Here is a 17,759-nt window from a genome sequence, read left to right on the forward strand (position 1 = left end):
TAAGATATATTAGTGTCAGTTTGAGTTCCCTAAACTTGGGGTCTGACTATCTTAATACAGTCACATTTAAGACTAAAGGGTTAAAATAACAAAAAGTTATTTGAATACACGCACTACCAGAAAAACTTTTAAATTTATAGCTTTTCACAGTAAGTAGTAAATGATATAAATTTTGAAACTCTTCGAATTGATTATAGGCTTACTACTTTTCCTGCTTCTTCAAATAAATTTTTGGTTCTCATATCATATTTCCAAAAGACATTGCATAGCTTTCCTCAGAACATGTGTATGTATCATGAGAATATTTCCAGATGCAGAAAACTGTTAACTAGATGACCACACTCTGACAATTCATAGCTCTTTCTACGGAAAATATTTTTTTATTGCCATAGTTTTGCACTAACCTAATTAGCAGAAACTATCAATTTAAACTAAGACCTTTCTCCTGTGGTAGAACATGGCCTTGTTTCTATTAGTATCAAGCCCGTTATTTTGTACTTATCTGCATTTGACATTTACCAACAGTGGTGCAACATCTTTTTCTTTTCAGTGTGGTGTGCAAGAGGGTTGTTATGCATCTGGTGCTAGTCAGAGAGCATGGTTTTCAGTGAAACTGTGTCGCACAATGTTATCTGATGATAAGGAGGTAGCTAAAACAAAGAACAATATTAATGTACTGTATCTGAACTTACTGTTCATTCTTTGTTTGCAGTTCTTTCTATGGAATTTATATTCTCATTTAAAAACCTTAATGTCACTGCCACGGAGGCTTCTCTGTATTACCAGTGAAGATAATGTAGGATCCTTGTTTTATGATCTATTTCTTTTGAGTAGTATTACTGTTTGGAATGAAAAGAAATCTTGTCTTTTGACTAGTTCTTGGGCATATGGAATGCATTGTAGCAAAGTTTAATACGAAAATTAATGAAGTGAGCTGAGACCTATTACTGTTTGTGTCTTTAAAAGTCTTGGGACCTTTGAACACTATATGCCTAATCAGAAAGCCTGAAGCCCTTAGTAATTCTGTTTTATAATGCCCCTCTGCTCTTGCATACAATTGACATGCTTTAGTCATGTGGGCAAAAAGCTAACAAACAGAGCCAGGACTAGAGCCGAAGGCTCGTAATTTTAGTTCTGTCCTGACTGCCATGACCTCATCATGAAAATAATGAGACACCGCTTCTGGAAACTTAATGCAAAAAGGTTGTGAAAGGGAAAAAAAACAAGGGCTGGATTTATGTTTAGATTATCTGCCTGTAAACAACAGATATTTCTCAGTGGCAAGTCTGTAAATAACGCAAAATTTGTGTTTGATGCTGGGGGTTTGCTGGGCAAGGTAGCACCTTTTCCACAGTTTAACAAGACTCATGCCAGATTTCTGTCAGCCAGTTCTTCTCGCCATCAGGGTTCATTCAGGTTGTGCCTCTCTGTTCCCCTCAGCTCTATTTAGAGAGCTGAATTGAAATCTTGACACGTTTCTGTTTGTGTGATCTAGGGCTGGGCTGAGGTTCTTGTGCTGTGTCCACAACATGTACTGTTTATGCTGGATCAAACACAGTTTGGCCATAATTGTTAAAAGTTTCAGATTGGGAAGGTTTTAGGAAACATAAAAAACCAAAAACATGTAGAGATGACAGAATTGGCTTTTACAGCCAGATGGTGACAGATTATTTTGCGGTAGCTAAACCATTGTTTTCCTTGTAAATGCTGAGAGGAAAGAACAATGTATACTGTTCTTAATCCTGGATTTATTGGACGTATTGAATAGTAAAAGAGCTAGCAGTCCCTCTTCTGGAAACATTTTAGCTTACCCTGCAGTGTATTACTGTACTATTAAGTTTTGTTTTGTTCAACTTCTAAACTAACCTCCTCTTGAACTAAGTGATAAAGTTACTCACAGTGAAAACCTATTCAAAGTGAACCATGTAGATTTTAGAAGGAAAACATCCAGGTCCAAAATTAACACTATTGAAGCACAGACTTAAAAATTATATTAACACAATCTGTTTTCTGCAAAATGAGCTTGATATTTCAAAATATATCTTTCAAACTTGTTAACCTTTCCTGGCAAAGAGGGAGTTTTTGTGCTTCCCTTATAATAACTGATGGAGTCCAAATATTTGGAAAAAAATGTGAGAGAGAGAGCATGCAAAGGAACTCAATGAGGCAAGTTCTCTATGCATCGTGCAGCTGTTTTGCAGTGTCTGAATAGGAATTTTTGAAACAGGAATGTTTTCAGACAAAAATGTTGAACCAAAGAATTACAAACATAAAACATTAAAGAATTCCTTTCTTTTAATGAGTGAGTAACTTAAACATAGAGAATTTTGCAGATCATCTTAAGCAGCATTTATAGACCTCTTTCCAATTGTACTTGTGAAGTACATACCTGGCTCAGCATTCAGTACAAAGTCTTGTGTATTTCTCTTATGGTTGTCCACACTGAGAGGTCACTTTGTTTCAGTTATGTTGCTATAATTAAAGTGTGGCTGAAGTTATACTGATTTTTCTGGTTCCTTTACTTTTTGGAGAGTAAAATAAATTAGCCTTGCATAATGCTTTTTCGCAAAACTTGGAATATCTGTATGAGTGGTATTCTACTAGCAAATTAGTTACAAAGTTTTTGGTTTTGTTCATGAAATGGTTACAATGAAAGAGCTTTCCAGTGTCAAACAATCATTTAAAATATCTTTCTCCTTTTCTCTATTTTTTTCCCCATGCTCACTTTTGTCTGTAATAGGGTAATGTAGTTCTGCCTTGTGCTGTTGCTATTCTGCCCTGGCACACCCTTCTGTGTTGCTCTGGGTCAGAATCTTCTTTTCCATCTATTGATCAAGTGAACATCGATGTAGAACTACAATTTCAAAGATCTTTGTTGTTCATGATAATGTTGTCCTAAGAGAAAAAAGCAGAAGTGATGATTGGTAGATACACTAATTAAAAGGCAAACAAGCTATGAAATCCTTTTCTGTTTAAAAGAAGGCATCAAAATTTTGCAGCAGACATATTTTAAAATCTCTCCAAGTCATAACTGATCGTGCTACTTGGCTGAGCAGAGCGTGTATGAAGGTGATCCCTGTAAGATCCATCTTAGCAAAATCTTCACCACGATGTTTTTCTAAGAACAGGTGAACTGCTAGGCTGCATCTGCTTCATGAGGAACTTGGCACTTCTGGCATTTTGGCATTTTACTGTCTCCCCACACCGGTGTGTTCTTTGTTACAGACTCAAATGCAAATTCAAGAAGGGAGCTCTTGAATGGAAATGTTATGAATTCTCACTGAAAGTCTATAAACAAAGGTACTCTTTGGCACTCTCTATGTTATTTAAACCGCATACCACAATGTTTCAGGTAAAATGCTTTCTGGAAGAGTCAGGAAAGTTTGGTGAGAACAATTAAGTCTAAACATTTAATTTTCTTTGGAGTTTTCAAACGTACACAGAAGGCAATTCCATTTCATAGATCTGAACCACCTCTGTCACAGATCATGCGTGGTCATTCTCCGAATACACACACATATAGACAAGCTTAGACTGGTCACTCAGGTCGAAGGTGGACTTCAGAAAGGCACCTTGTGTTTTACACAAGCCATTCCCATCTTCCCTACTGCACAACAAAGTATTCACCAAGATTTACAGAGTAATTCTGCCAGGCAATTTCTCCTACTCTTAGTTTCTAGGAGTAAAAACTGTGAAATGGCAGTAGAGGCTGATGATCAGAAGCATCATCTGGGGAGTCTCTCTTTTTGCTGACTTGCAAGAAGTCAATGCAGACTTGCTTTCTCTCTTAGGTATCTAAAGATGAACATCAACCAAGGCTGCTGCCTTGCAGGAATATCTCTGTTAAAAGATGATTTCTTGGCATATTCTGAGACTTTCTAAGAAAAAGACAGATGCTGTCCTCTATAGCTAAGCAAATAAGTTAACTAGTAATCCTGTAAAGTTAAATCCTAACCAATTCAGTTCATTCTCCACCTCAACATAAAAGTCAAAAACTTTCTGTTTCTGGACTGACGGATTTATATAATGAAAAAAAGTGTTTATATCTAAAGGATTAAAATACCCCGGCACCTAAAGACGATGAACTCTGGAATATTTCTTTTTTTTTTTTTTCTTTTTTTTTTTTAAAGAAATTAGAAGAAAACAGACTGAAGGGGCTCCATCCAAGCCAAAATTATAGATTTTGAACTGTTTCTAAGAAAGAACCATCTGACTGCCTGGAGCCTTGGTGGTCTCAAACCCACGTTTGTGAGGGTGGAGGTGAGACAGTGCTGCCTCCTGCTGAGAGGATCGTCTGTTAAAAAAATGTTTGGAACCACTGATGGAGACAACCTGGAAACATGGTAGCTGGGGCCATAGATTGTGTTTGTAACCCATTTGTTTCTGCTGGTGACCAAGACTCAGAAGAAAGTGTGAGGATTCTGATGACAGGCAATAGATGAAAAACCTTCCACAGTTCTTCCTGATCCTCATTGTGCACTGGCTGGCTTATGGCCTGGGTTTTTGTAAATGAATGTGGGTTTTGTCCTCCTCTTAATAAAGATGTAGATGTTTCCTCATCAAAAAAAAATTATCGAATGCAGAACAGTTTTATATAGTGAAGTAATTCCTTTTAACTTTCTATAGGGTTGGCCTTCGCAGTTCTGTCTTCAGTCCATCCAGTTTTTGGTTTATATGGCTCTTTCTTCCCTGTCATTATTTATGCCATATTTGGAATGGGACGTCATGTTGCGACAGGTAAGTGTCTATTTGTAAAAGTATTTTCATAAATAAAGAATTGGAAACTGAACTTTTTTGTTGTTGTTGTTGTAAGATCAATGGAAGGAAAATTATCCAAGACTAAACAGGAATAAGATGGTTTTGTGCTTCTTTTTACAACTATTTTTTTTGCCAGATTGAGTATTTTAAAGAGCCTCATTAAGAATATATTGGAGTTACTCGTGCCATTATAATTTAATATTGCATTGACATTTTCTTTGTAAATGTAGTTTAGGGCTTTTGTATTTTAACTCTACTTTAGAAATCTGCTTCAGGCTAAGATTTTAACAAAGGGCTCAGCCAATAAGATACATGCAAACAGGAATGAAAAAGGCTCTAGTGCTTCTTAAACCATAGAAAGCACACGTTACTTCCCACCTGTCTGAAACATAAACCCTGCATTTCTCAGAAAAAAAGCTTTCTGCGCCTGTTACCTGATATTGTATCACAGCTAGAGATTCTTCCAATAAGTTCAGTATGACTCCTGTCCACTTGCAGAGTAATTAGGTAGGGAGCAAAAGGTGCTCCCTGGCTACTCTGCTAGTAGTTATGAGTTACTTGTTTACCCTCAGCAGAGCCAACAATAGCTGCAGGAGTTAAAGGTCTTTAATCTCCTAATAGCCTGGTGAATACTCTGTTTCTAACTCCAAAGAAACCAAATTATGGTTTCTGGAAGTACTACTCATGAGATCGAACCACAAATTCCTTGGCGTGCAGAAGTGGGCACTTGGTGGCCTCTGAAGTTTGCAGGAAGGATGAGTCAGGTATATTAGTAAAGCACGGTAGGGCTGGGTAAAGGGAAGCAGCCTCTGTGGTTGTCAGAAGTTTTAAGCAGGGAGGAATAAGTTTTCCTCGTAGAGGAGAAAAACTCCTGAAAGGAGGAAAGATGGTTCTGGTTAATCACACAGAAAATGAACTCTGAAGAATCTAATTGCGCATGTATATGCACTTGAGGTGTGCAATATTTTAGTTAGAAGTTAGCCACATATTTTAAGCACCTTTTTTGTTCAAAAATAGTCAGTTAAATTATTAAAAATTGCTGAAGGGTTGTAAATTGTCTTAGAGCAAACGGAAAGCTGAAAGAAGGATCTGTGGATGCTGTTAGTGACCTTATGCTGTAATAAGTGATAGAATGTACTCAGCTCATGTTAAAAAACAGAAGATTTGAAAAAAAGTGAAAATTTAGAATTAAAATTAATTTTGAATCTTGAGTATAGAAAGATCAGTATACTAATTAAAACATTAATCTATATTAAAAAGCTGTTTCAAAATGGAGTAATATTAGCAGTGTATTGTCAGCAGTTTATTGGTGTAAGATTATTAGAAAGACAAGAATCCATCATATGATCATGCATAGGAAAGTTGATAAATAAGTATCTGGCTGACATAAATTCTAGTAAGGAAAACAGATGATAAAATAGGTAAATATAACTTGTTAAATCTGATGTTTTATCCTTGGGAGGTATACCGTAAAGAGAATGATTTACTGAGTCCCACAGCTCCATGGCTGTGGATTCCAGCACAGTCCTTGGCATGGAAATCTGTTCCTTTCACAGGTGTCTGTTCCAGAACTTAATCTTGAGAAAAAAAGGCAACAAAACAGTGCTCTTGCAGTCATGAAGATTTTTGTTTCAATAAATGTGTGTGACATATGCTGTTGATCCTTTCAGTAGAAATGTCTCATGCACTCATCCCACCAGCCTGGGTTAAGACGTTATGGCGTGCAGCCTGAGCTGGAGCTGTACCACCTGCCTCGTGTCCCCAAATGCTCCGTAATTCCTTATGTACATTAGTCACAATCTCTTCACCTACCAGCATTTTCTGTAAGGTTGGCAGGGCTCTCCATACTTATATGGGTTATAAAAGTGACCTTTGTTAGTGAAGTCAGTCATGTCATTATGAAATGGAAAATTCATCAATGGCCAGTTCTGTCAAATTTTACTCATTTTGAAATGTCTCTTCCATGAGACGGTTGATCTACTTTAGAAGATTACTCACCTAAGCAACTAAATGCTGTACTTTTTTCTTGTCTGTTTTTGGTATAATTTATCTTGGAGAATCCTCTGAGACAGCTTCATCTGCCATAATACCACATATAGATCTTTCATTTCAGATAAAATTTTACATAAGCTGTTTTCAAATTTTTCAAATCGAATTTTATGTGGGTTTTTTTGTGTATGTGTCATGGTTTTGTTTTCTTTTTGTTTTGTTTGTTTTTTAAACAAAAATGATACACCAGGTTTAAAAGAAAAAAGAGCAATCTGAAAAGCAAAATGCCTACAACTATCTTGAGTGTTGCTTGAAAAAAAAGTATTATAGGCCCAGATAAAATGAGTAACGTGATTCAAAAAACAAAATGTGATTAAAAAACCCCTTTGTGACTCAACAGGAAAATGAAGGGGACTGTCATAGGGAAAAGTTTGCACTTGTAAAATGGGAAACTTGGCAAAATAAGGTGAGCAGGAATGCTATGAAGTGTGGCAGGTCAAACGTGCAGGAAGTTTAGAAGGCTAAAAGAAGGAATTTGAAGAATGCCATGGAGAGGATAATCAATCTGGTAGTTGAAGGCTCTTTAAACACATCAAAATCAGGATGCCAGGAAGGAAACTGGTGGGACATCGTTCTGACAAAGATGTAACTGGACATTCTGTGACAAGGCCACAGGATTGTCAAGTTACCAGTGTAAGTGGTTTCACTGTCAGAAAGGCTCTGGAGGGAATCCTAGGAAATGCAGACCCGTCTATAATAAAAATAAGAATACTGAAAGATATGTATAATCAGAGTTTGTTGGAGAGGAGTTAATATGACTCCTGCAAAGGAAAATCCTATCTCGCTAACCTCCTAGAGTACTGTGTGAGTGTTAGTAAGCACATGGAAAAAGGGAAACACTTTGAATATGAGATATCAGAGTGGTCAAACAGCTACTGATAAGGTTCCACACCAAAGATTACTAAAGAAACTAGGTTGCCCTTGTAATAGAAGAAAAGTCCTTCTATTAATTATTAACAGGTTAAAGAATAGGAAGTAAAAGGTAGGGCTTAGTGGCCGTTTTTCAGGGTAGAAGTGTCCCTGGTAAGTCCCTAAAGAATTCAAGCTGTGAGATTTAATTTATGAAGGCCAAGATGAAGGTAGAACTGTGTTCACCAGGTCCTATAACAGTAGAAATAGAGAGACATCACTGAAAGTGGTGAGAGATCAATGTAAAAGACTTCAAAAATATAGATTAAAGAAAATACTAGAGCAAATGGTGAAGTTCTGGAACCTGCTCCCGAAGGATATTGTGGAGGCAGAAAATGCAAGCAGGTTCAAACAGAGCTTTGACAAATTCATCAATATCAGTCCATAAGCAAAATCTAGAAGGGCCAGATAAAAATGTGCTTCCCTAACACAACAGCTACGGATGCTGGCAGATAATGAGAGGAATGGCCAGGCTTATGTGCTTTCCCTGGATAACACTGCCGATTGCCACAGCTGGAAGAAAAGTACTGTGCAAGATGACTGACAGATCAGAGCATTTCTTATGCTCTTAGAGCTCTGCATGAATGTATATGTGCTTTTTAAAACTGGATTATCATCCTTATTTATCCATGTCATTGTTTTACCTCTCAGCAAATAAATATTTCTCTCTTAATCTGCCTGCATTTATTAGAGTGTAAATTGTTGAGTTTTTGATTTACACATCTGCTAACTACAATGGGCTAGGAACTTTATACATAGCTTGAATTAATTGCCCTAGAAATTTCAATGGTGAACACTTGGGATTCTCAAACAAAAAGCTGTTTCATCACATCCAGGGTAAGTTAAAAGCATTTTTGATAACTTGAAATAATTTTGAATTGTTGCGTTTTAACCTCTTTTGTTAACATGTCCAAATGAATATGTTCACACAAAAATGACATTTAATCTGCCTGTACAAATGATATTTTACTTGAAGAAATGTGTGTTACATAAAAAATCACCTTAAAAATTGTTCTTACCGTGACAAGAATGCGCAAAATGGCACTTTTACTTCTAATGGACAAATTTTGAAAAAGAGACTATGAGTGATGAGTACAGACAGATATAGAATCATTGGTGACTAGTGTGTGGCTTTTTTTATAGGAACTTTTGCTTTAACTTCTTTAATATCTGCCAACGCAGTTGAGCGTCTTGTTCCTTCAGTCAGTGCTAATTTCACTACAAACAATAATTCTGGAGTTTTGAACCTGTCAGAATTTGAAATGCAGAGGATTGGAGTTGCAGCAGCAGTTTCATTTCTAGGAGGAATCATTCAGGTCAGTGGTGAACACATATTCTGTATGCTACTAATGCATTGTGTTTCTGACAGCTATGACTTTTGTAACACATTTTGTTTTCACTTCTCTGAGAAAAATTGACCACGGGTCTGGTCTGATGTTCATGAATGATGAAATGTATGTGTTTTAGGAATTTGCTGCTCCTTTGCTGAGATGTAGTAATTGTCTACACATGCTTCTAGGGTCTTGAAATATGAAGTAAAACCGCATGCAGTCAATTCTAATGTAATATTCAGTTGCTGTTGGTGCTCTCTTTCATTCTCCTTCAGAAAAAACAAACAAACAAAAACCAAACCAAAACAAATGAAAACACCCCTCCCCCCCAAAAAAAATCAAAACCAACAACAAATAAACAAACAAACAAAAGTTCTATCTTCTTCAGAACCACAGTACTACAGGCTTTAGTTGTGTTGCTCTTCTCTAAATGAGAAATGGCTGGTTATTGCATTCCAGTCTTCTACATTTTTACTGGTAAGTTTTTCAGCTACTATATTTTAAATACATATAAGTAGTTGCTGATGTATAGTATTGGAAAGAAAAAATGTTTCTGGTTATCTGGAGAACAAATTTACATGGTCTGTTATTAGTTTTCTTAATAATGAAGGAGCACATTTGAATACAAAGTGTATTTTTGTAAGGCTAGTATTCTCGTCCAAAGATTTGTGTCCCTGTGGGGAAAATTGTGGTACATTATTCTATGCTATACATAGCTATTAATGAAGTATAAACATGAGTCTTTATTACACAGTGACAATTGGGAAAAGAGTTCCTTTTTCTTTCACAGTAGAAATAGCTTCTGCAGGCTCATGTTCTACATCTTGAAAAGGACAACTAGGCTGGGTGTGAGTCCTGGTTCCCGCATTTACAGTACAGCATGCTACATGTTAGTCTAGAAGGACCCCAGAAAGATGTATTTTGCAGGTCCTGGAATGAGGAAAGCTCACTCCACACACCATCAGAAGCTACGAAATGCTCTCAGAACACCCACTATGAACTTAAGAGCTGTAATTCAAAAGAACAAAATCTACCCATTATAATGTCCATTGAAACAGGCCAAGAAGAGTTTTAAGTTGGTGACTCAGTCAATCTGAACTGTCTGTGCCTGACAGTTTTCTCCAGATGGTCCATAGATGCCTTCACTTTTGCAGCCTCTGATTTTGAGATAACCAACACAACATACTAAATGAGAGGCTCACAGTCTCTACTGTTTCTTTCCAAGAGATATTCCCTGTAGCTGACCTTGTCTTCTTAGCTCATGCAACAAATGATCAGAAAGAGCACCATCACTTCTTGTTTGGTTTAATAGTGAAAAAAAGCTGCACTTTCCAGAACGTGGAGTTTTGAGTGGTTTAAAATTCATTCTCAGAAACTGAATTCATGCAGCAGGTAACATGATATCAGCCTTTTGATTACTGTGGAGAGAAATATTGAGATTAGTGATATCCAAAGTTCTCGTTATGTGATAAAAATTTTTACTGGCCATAAAGTTAGATTGACTACACAGTGAGAGTGGAATTTTAACAATAATACACCAAGGACATTGTCATGGGAAGAAAGTATTGAAAGTGGACAAGAACCAAAAGGGCTTGAATTAATGAAATTGAGAGCTTAGCTTTTTGCAATTACGCATTTCTCTTCTTTTGGCTAAATCCCCATTCTCCTCCAGTATATGTCAGGATAAAACTGTGGAGCAGTAAAGACAGCTGCAAGATAAGGTTCCCTTTGCATTATCATTCTTGTATTCTCAATTTTAGTTTTAATTTTTTTCTATACTTTTTTTTCAGAAGTCCCACCTTCCATCTCTTCCATCTAATCACTTGTTTTTATAATTTGTTTCTATGATCTCTTCTCCTTTACTGTGTATTAGCTCAAGGCTGCTTTCCCCCACTTCACAGAATCACAGAATCACAGAATGTTAGGGATTGGAAGGGACCTCAAAAGATCATCTAGTCCAATCCCCCTGCCAGAGCAGGAAAACTTAGGTGAGGTTACACAGGAAGGCGTCCAGGCGGGTTTTGAATGTCTCCAGAGAAGGAGAATCCACAACCCCCCTGGGCAGCCCGTTCCAGTGCTCTGTCACCCTCACTGAGAAGAAGTTTCTTCTCACATTTAAGTGGAACCTCTTGTGTTCCAGCTTGAACCCATTACCCCTTGTCTTACTGTTGGTTGTCACCGAGAAGAGCCTAGCTCCATCCTCGTGACACCCACCCTTTATATATTTATAAACATTAATGAGGTCACCCCTCAGTCTCCTCTTCTCCAAGCTAAAGAGACCCAGCTCCCTCAGCCTTTCCTCATAAGGGAGATGCTCCACTCCCTTAATCATCTTCGTGGCCCTGCGCTGGACTCTCTCCAGCAGTTCCCTGTCCTTCTTGAACTGAGGGGCCCAGAACTGGACACAATATTCCAGATGAGGTCTCACCAGGGCAGAGTAGAGGGGAAGGAGAACCTCTCTGGACCTACTAACCACCCCCCTTCTAATACACCCCAGGATGCCATTGGCCTTCTTGGCCACAAGGGCACAGTGCTGGCTCATGGTCATCCTGCTGTCCACCAGGACCCCCAGGTCCCTTTCCCCTACACTGCTCTCTAATAGGTCATTCCCCAACCTGTACTGGAACCTGGGGTTGTTCCTGCCCAGATGCAAGACTCTACATTTCCCCTTGTTATATTTCATTAAATTTTTCCCCGCCCAACTCTCCAGCCTGTCCAGATCTCGCTGGATGGCAGCACAGCCCTCTGGCGTGTCAGCCACTCCTCCCAGCTTGGTGTCATCAGCAAACTTGCTGATAGTACACTCAATTCCCTCATCCAAGTCATTGATGAATATATTGAACAGTATTGGTCCCAGAACTGACCCTTGAGGCACTCCACTAGATACAGGCCTCCAACCAGACTCCGCCCCATTGATCACAACTCTCTGGCTTCTCTCCTTCAGCCAGTTTGCAGTCCACCTCACTACCCGATCATCCAGTCCACACTTCCTCAGTTTTGCCGTGAGGATGCTGTGGGAGACGGTGTCAAATGCTTTGCTGAAGTCAAGGTAGACCACATCCACTGCTCTGCCATCGTCAATCCACCTTGTTACGTCTTCATAAAAGGCTATGAGGTTGGTCAAACACGACTTCCCCTTGGTGAAGCCATGTTGACTGTCCCTGATGACCCTCTTATCCTTGATATGTCTTAAGATGGCACCAAGGATAAGGTGTTCCATCACTTTCCCAGGGATGGAGGTGAGGCTGACCGGTCTATAGTTGCCCGGGTCCTCCTTCTTGCCCTTTTTGAAGACCGGAGTGACATTTGCTTTCCTCCAGTCCTCAGGCACCTCTCCCGTTTCCCAAGACTTGGCAAAGATGATGGAGAGCGGTCCCTTCCCCCTGTGGGTTTTTTTTTTTTTAATCTTTCTATGACAGCTCCTGATTTCATTCACATGAATTTAATCAAGACTGTATAACTGGTGAAAGTAAAATTTATTTCAAGAAAGTTACTTCTTAATGAACCTTTTAACATAGTATGAAAAAGCTGCACAAAGAAACTATATCCATGTACCTCTTAAACCACTTTTTCTACTGTGATTGTTCTCTCTCTAAAGTATTCTTCCAGCCCCTAGGACCTAAATATTAATAAATGGAAAATTCTGGAGACAATCCTAAAATATGTGAAAATTCTGTTCTTTTTACAGTGTAGGAAAAACCTGGTATTAGTACAAATAGTTAAAAGATAAAGTTACTTACCTTTGGCAATTTTTTATACTTTATGTTTTTTGCTGTTCTGACTTCAGTTTTCCTTGTAGTTTTTCTGCATCGAGAAGGAAGAAAAATCATACAATATATCAAAAAATAATATGGGAAGTCTATGTCATGACCACAGCAAGAATAAAGTAGATTAGCAGAAATTTCTTTAAGAATATTGAACTTTCTACAGGTTATCGCTTAGTGGGTGAAAGGTTTTATGGCGTAATACAATGTGATGCAATCATGTACTGTCAACTCAGCTTACTTTCAAATGGTGTTTATGAAGAAAAGCAGTGGCATGCAAGCTGTGAACTGTGTGTCTGTTCCCAAGCATGGCGGGTTTAATTGGAGAGTTGATCCGGGCCCGTATAAATGCTGCAAATATTAAATATATCTGTCAAAGAAACTCACACACTATTAGATTTGGGAAGTTTATTTCAAAACAACTTTTTGCCCCCTCTTTATCGAAGCAGTTTATGCACGTTGCTCATGTTGCAAGGACAGCAGGAATTTCCCATACCAACTTATGCTGAAAATTACACCCATCTTCCTGATGTTTTCTGTTCTGGTTGCTTCATTGTTAGATCTTCACCATAGAAGATATATAGATGCACATTATATTTATTTAATTACAATGTCAATAAAGAGTAGGATGTACATGCTGATGCAGCATTGCCATTGTTTCTGGAAGTCCTGAGCTCCCTTCTGCAGTAGGAGATGGGGGACCAGCACAGGCTGCTGCTTGTTTACCTGAGAGGCTGCAGAAATTGTCTACCCAAAACCATACTCATGGTTTGGATGTATTTTACATAAACAGTAAAAAGTATGTTTGAAATGTGACCTTTCAGTTACTACCTGTGAAGTAAAGTCACAACCTCCACAAATGCTGAAGATTTAAAGTGAAAAAATGACAGTTAAAAAAAAGCAAATATGAGAGCGATGCTGAAGTTGCTGAGTTCTGCAGTTGTGACACCATTTCCCCATAATTCACCATAATAACTTTCTTTGAAATGCTAATATTAACTGGTGTTTCTCTGTGATATTATGTACTTCACAGTATTGTCTCTGTGGTTTTGAATCCACAGCTAAATAAACATTCATCTCATTCTCTGGAAACTCAGCTATTACACAGTTAGAAATTTCATATCCATACAATAGAAACTGATCTTAGAAGACAAACCAGAATTCTCTAGGGAAAGGAGAATTTGTTTCCTATTGAACTTTGCTACTGTGAACATTGTTTAAATATATGAATAGGCACACTGTTAGAACAAACAGCTAAACAAAATATCTGAAGTTAGTAATTATTGATTTTAGGCCTGACTAACTAAATTACTGCTCACTGAGGGTATAATGGTAATTATCATTACTGGGGTCTAATATTGAATGGCAATCAATATGCTGATTGTTTTTAGTACAGAGCCATTCACATGCTATTAGTGGGAAATTGAGAAAAAAATCTCAGATTTAATCTCTCAAATGGAAGAGAGAATTGCTCACTAGAGGTTTCTGTGGTAAATTAAAAGCCACTCACTTGGGTATTTTTGTTTCTTTTGTGCTATTGAACCTGTAGCTTGCTGAATACAGGTCAGATTTACGCTGAAAAAATAAATGGTGTTTAGGCACAAAGGTTGATAACATTTGGAAATTATTCTTTTAGCTTCAGAACAAAACAAAATAAAGCAAAAGAGACTGTGAGATATTCAGAATGGATGATATTCGGTATGGTAAACACAAAATAGTCCTCTTAGAAAGTATTGCAACAAACAGCTCTGTGCCAAGAGCATGTAACTTTTTCAGGCAGGAGAATAGCAAATGCAAACGGTTATAGAAGTAAGAAACTGCTTTTTTATCTATTGAATCTTCAGAACTCATTGTAAGGGGATATAATTTAAATGTAGCTTAATATCTTAATATGGATCAGAAAAGGATCAAGTGTTATGCTAACCACAGTAGTATCTATAGGTGTACAACAACCTTGTTCAAAGAACTAAAAGCTGTCAAATCTCTTTCTTCAGAGGAAAAGAGTGATTACGGTCTGGCATAAGGGAAGAAAACATGGTAGTCCTATATTCCTATGAAGTACCTACAATATTGGTAGATTCAGAGGTAGTCCAGATTCCTTGATTAGAGAGGAATTTTCTTTCATTATATGTCCGTAGTCTGAAATAAGTTCTGTAAAAGTTGCAAAAAAGCTGAAATAGTCTTCAAGGTCAAATATAGCTGAGCCAAAGTCTACTCTTTTTTTCTAGCAGAGAAATCCAGTTTGTATATGGGATTGTGTTTATGAAATTGGATGTTGAATTTTTCTTCCTGTTTTAAAACTTCTGATTATATACACATATTCTACTTTAAGTTAGTTCAAGTATTTCTCAGATGCACAGAATGCAGAATTTAAATGTCTTTAAAATAGTTTACTTTTAATATAAGTTTATAAAGTTTGTTCAAACAGAACACATAACTGCACAAACATCCTTGTTTCTCTGTAAAGAACGTAAGTATGTTTATATCCTCCATCATCTGAGGCAGCCTCTGGAGCTCCCTTACCAGAATACCTGCAAACCAGAAACCTCAGTGTATGAAGCTGATGTACTAAAACGAGAGGTAGTGGACTGGCAATACTTGATGTATTTGCTGTTACAATAATGTAGCATGAAAGCACCAAGTATCATGGTATATTGAAACATATGCATGGGGTCACTGGGATATCAGGAGGCAAAGGGTCCACGGGAGGAGGAAAGCAGTTGTGTGACTGCATGGGAAGGGAAAACTAATGGCACAGAAACCTGGGGCAGGGCAGGGCTGGGCTCCACAGGATGATGGGGCTTTCACTATGAGACTCATATCCTCGTAGCTTAGCACCTAATAAATTTGGTAGCTGTTGAAATCACTAAGGTTGGAATCCTGATATCATCAAATTGGCAATCGGTAAGCTGGACCAAGATACAGCCCTTTTACTCAGGGTGAATATCAGTGGAGTAGGAAGGAGTTTTAGCACCACCCTCACCTTCTGATTTAGTTTACTTCATGTTGCTGTGTTGAATTTTATGGTGTTTATTGTGCTCATGTATTTGAGCAGGAGAGAATAACAAGCATTGCATGCAGACAGTTTCTCTGAGCCTGCTTTTCTTACTATACTAATGTTAGAGTCTGGTGAACTGGTGATGTGAGTAAAACAATGCGGGTAAACCCACAGAGCTCCAGCTGGTTCCACTTTCAGCTAGACACATCCTTCATAGAATCACAGAATCATTTCAGTTGGAAGAGACCCTCAGGATCATCAAGTCCAACCATAGCCTAACCTAACTCTAACACCAAACCACGTCCCTGAGAACCTTGTCTAAACGCCTTTTAAACACCTCCAGGGATGGTGACTCCACCACTTCCCTTGGGAAGCCTGTTCCAATGCCTGACAACCCTTTCCATGAAAAATTTTGTCCTAATATCCAATCTAAACCTCCCCTGGCACAACCTGAGGCCATTTCCTCTTGTCCTATCACTTGCTACCTGGGAGAAGAGATGAACACCCTCCGTGCTACAACCTCCTTTCAAGTAGTTGCAGACAGTGATAAGGTCTCCCCTCAGCCTCCTTTTCTCCAGGCTGAACCGCTTCTCATCAGACTTGTGCTCCAGGCCCAAAGGACTTCTGCTTTTCATCTTTATCTTACAATTACTCATCTTACAATTTGTTAAAAGGACTCTGGCTCATTGTCCTATCACCAGGAACCTGCATAATTGCTGATACACGTACCTTTGTCTTTTAGGTAGCGATGTTTATGCTGCAATTGGGCAGTGCCACCTTCTTGTTAACAGAACCAGTGATAAGCGCGATGACAACAGGAGCAGCTACACACGTTGTGACTTCTCAAGTGAAGTATCTGCTGGGAATGAAAATACCCTATATATCGGGACCACTGGGCTTTTTTCATGTGAGTTCAGTAAAAGAGATGGTTTATTCCACTAGCTAACATTTTCTTAAATAATTGCACTATTTGGCTATATATAAGTGTAAGAAATTTGTTATGCATGTGTGTAAGTGAACCGAAGATGTACTACCAAAATCTTAATCTCCCTCTGTCTGTTTGTAAGAAGAGATTAGGAAAACCTGATGAAGAATCAGCAGGAATGAGTCTTATTTTGAAAAGATACAGTAATCAGTTCAAGATATGTGTATTACACCATCAGTAATTCCTTTCCTTAACCTGATCAATTACACACTTGTGCAGGGACGGTTAACTCTTTCTGTACCAGCATGTCGGAAGGATATATCATTATATATTCCAAATGTCATTCTCAACATATTCTCTTCATATTTTGCTGAATGAAACCTGATGATCATCATGGTAAAAGGAACATGATCCATGGTTTGTGGATTTCCCATGTAAAAATTACCCTATTGCTTTATGACGTGGTATTACTTTGCCATAAGCATAGCAAGTATATAGCTTTAAGGTTATAGCTTTAAGGTAATTTTTATAAAATGCACACACCTTTTTTGTACAGTGTCATGGTTACCTCCTTTGGAAAGCAGATATTGTTGGCTGAAACCTTAAAGGGCAAAGTTGTATAATCTTATCGCATAAAAGAGAGAACATATTCTTTAAGGTAACATTCCAGCAAACCCTTAGTTTAGGTGCTTTGAGCATAATCTCTTGGCAGAAGCATTAATAGTATTACAAGAGTATCTGTCAAAATGGTATTTTGCTCATAATAAAGCTTAATTTACTGGCTGAGGTGATATTTACATTGCACTGACAGCAATTAATGAATCGATTACCAGATGAAGTGAGGCTTCATCTGGTTAGCCACTAAATCAGGATGCCTTATTTAAAAGCACTGACCATATTTTCTTACACTGCTTTGCTCTTCATTTTTTCCATATTATTTCGGGAAATGTGTTGTTGTGAACTTTGTGATAAGATGATGTCACTTTTCAGAATGTTATTTCATGGTATTTTATAAATTTGACAAC

At 37.9% G+C, this 17,759-nt stretch overlaps 1 protein-coding gene across 1 annotated transcript in view; it reads left to right on the top strand.

Moving 5' to 3' along the window:
* SLC26A7 (solute carrier family 26 member 7) overlaps positions 1-17,759 on the top strand; it is a 67,740-nt gene that overhangs the window by 10,778 nt on the left and 39,203 nt on the right. The window contains exons 2-4 of the mRNA XM_065627951.1: positions 4,627-4,737; positions 8,860-9,032; positions 16,552-16,716. Of these exons, the coding sequence (XP_065484023.1) occupies positions 4,627-4,737; positions 8,860-9,032; positions 16,552-16,716 (449 nt within the window). The remainder of the gene's footprint in view (positions 1-4,626; positions 4,738-8,859; positions 9,033-16,551; positions 16,717-17,759) is intronic.

This window comes from Caloenas nicobarica, chromosome 2 (genome assembly GCF_036013445.1).
Source record: "Caloenas nicobarica isolate bCalNic1 chromosome 2, bCalNic1.hap1, whole genome shotgun sequence".
Lineage (NCBI taxonomy): Eukaryota > Metazoa > Chordata > Aves > Columbiformes > Columbidae > Caloenas > Caloenas nicobarica.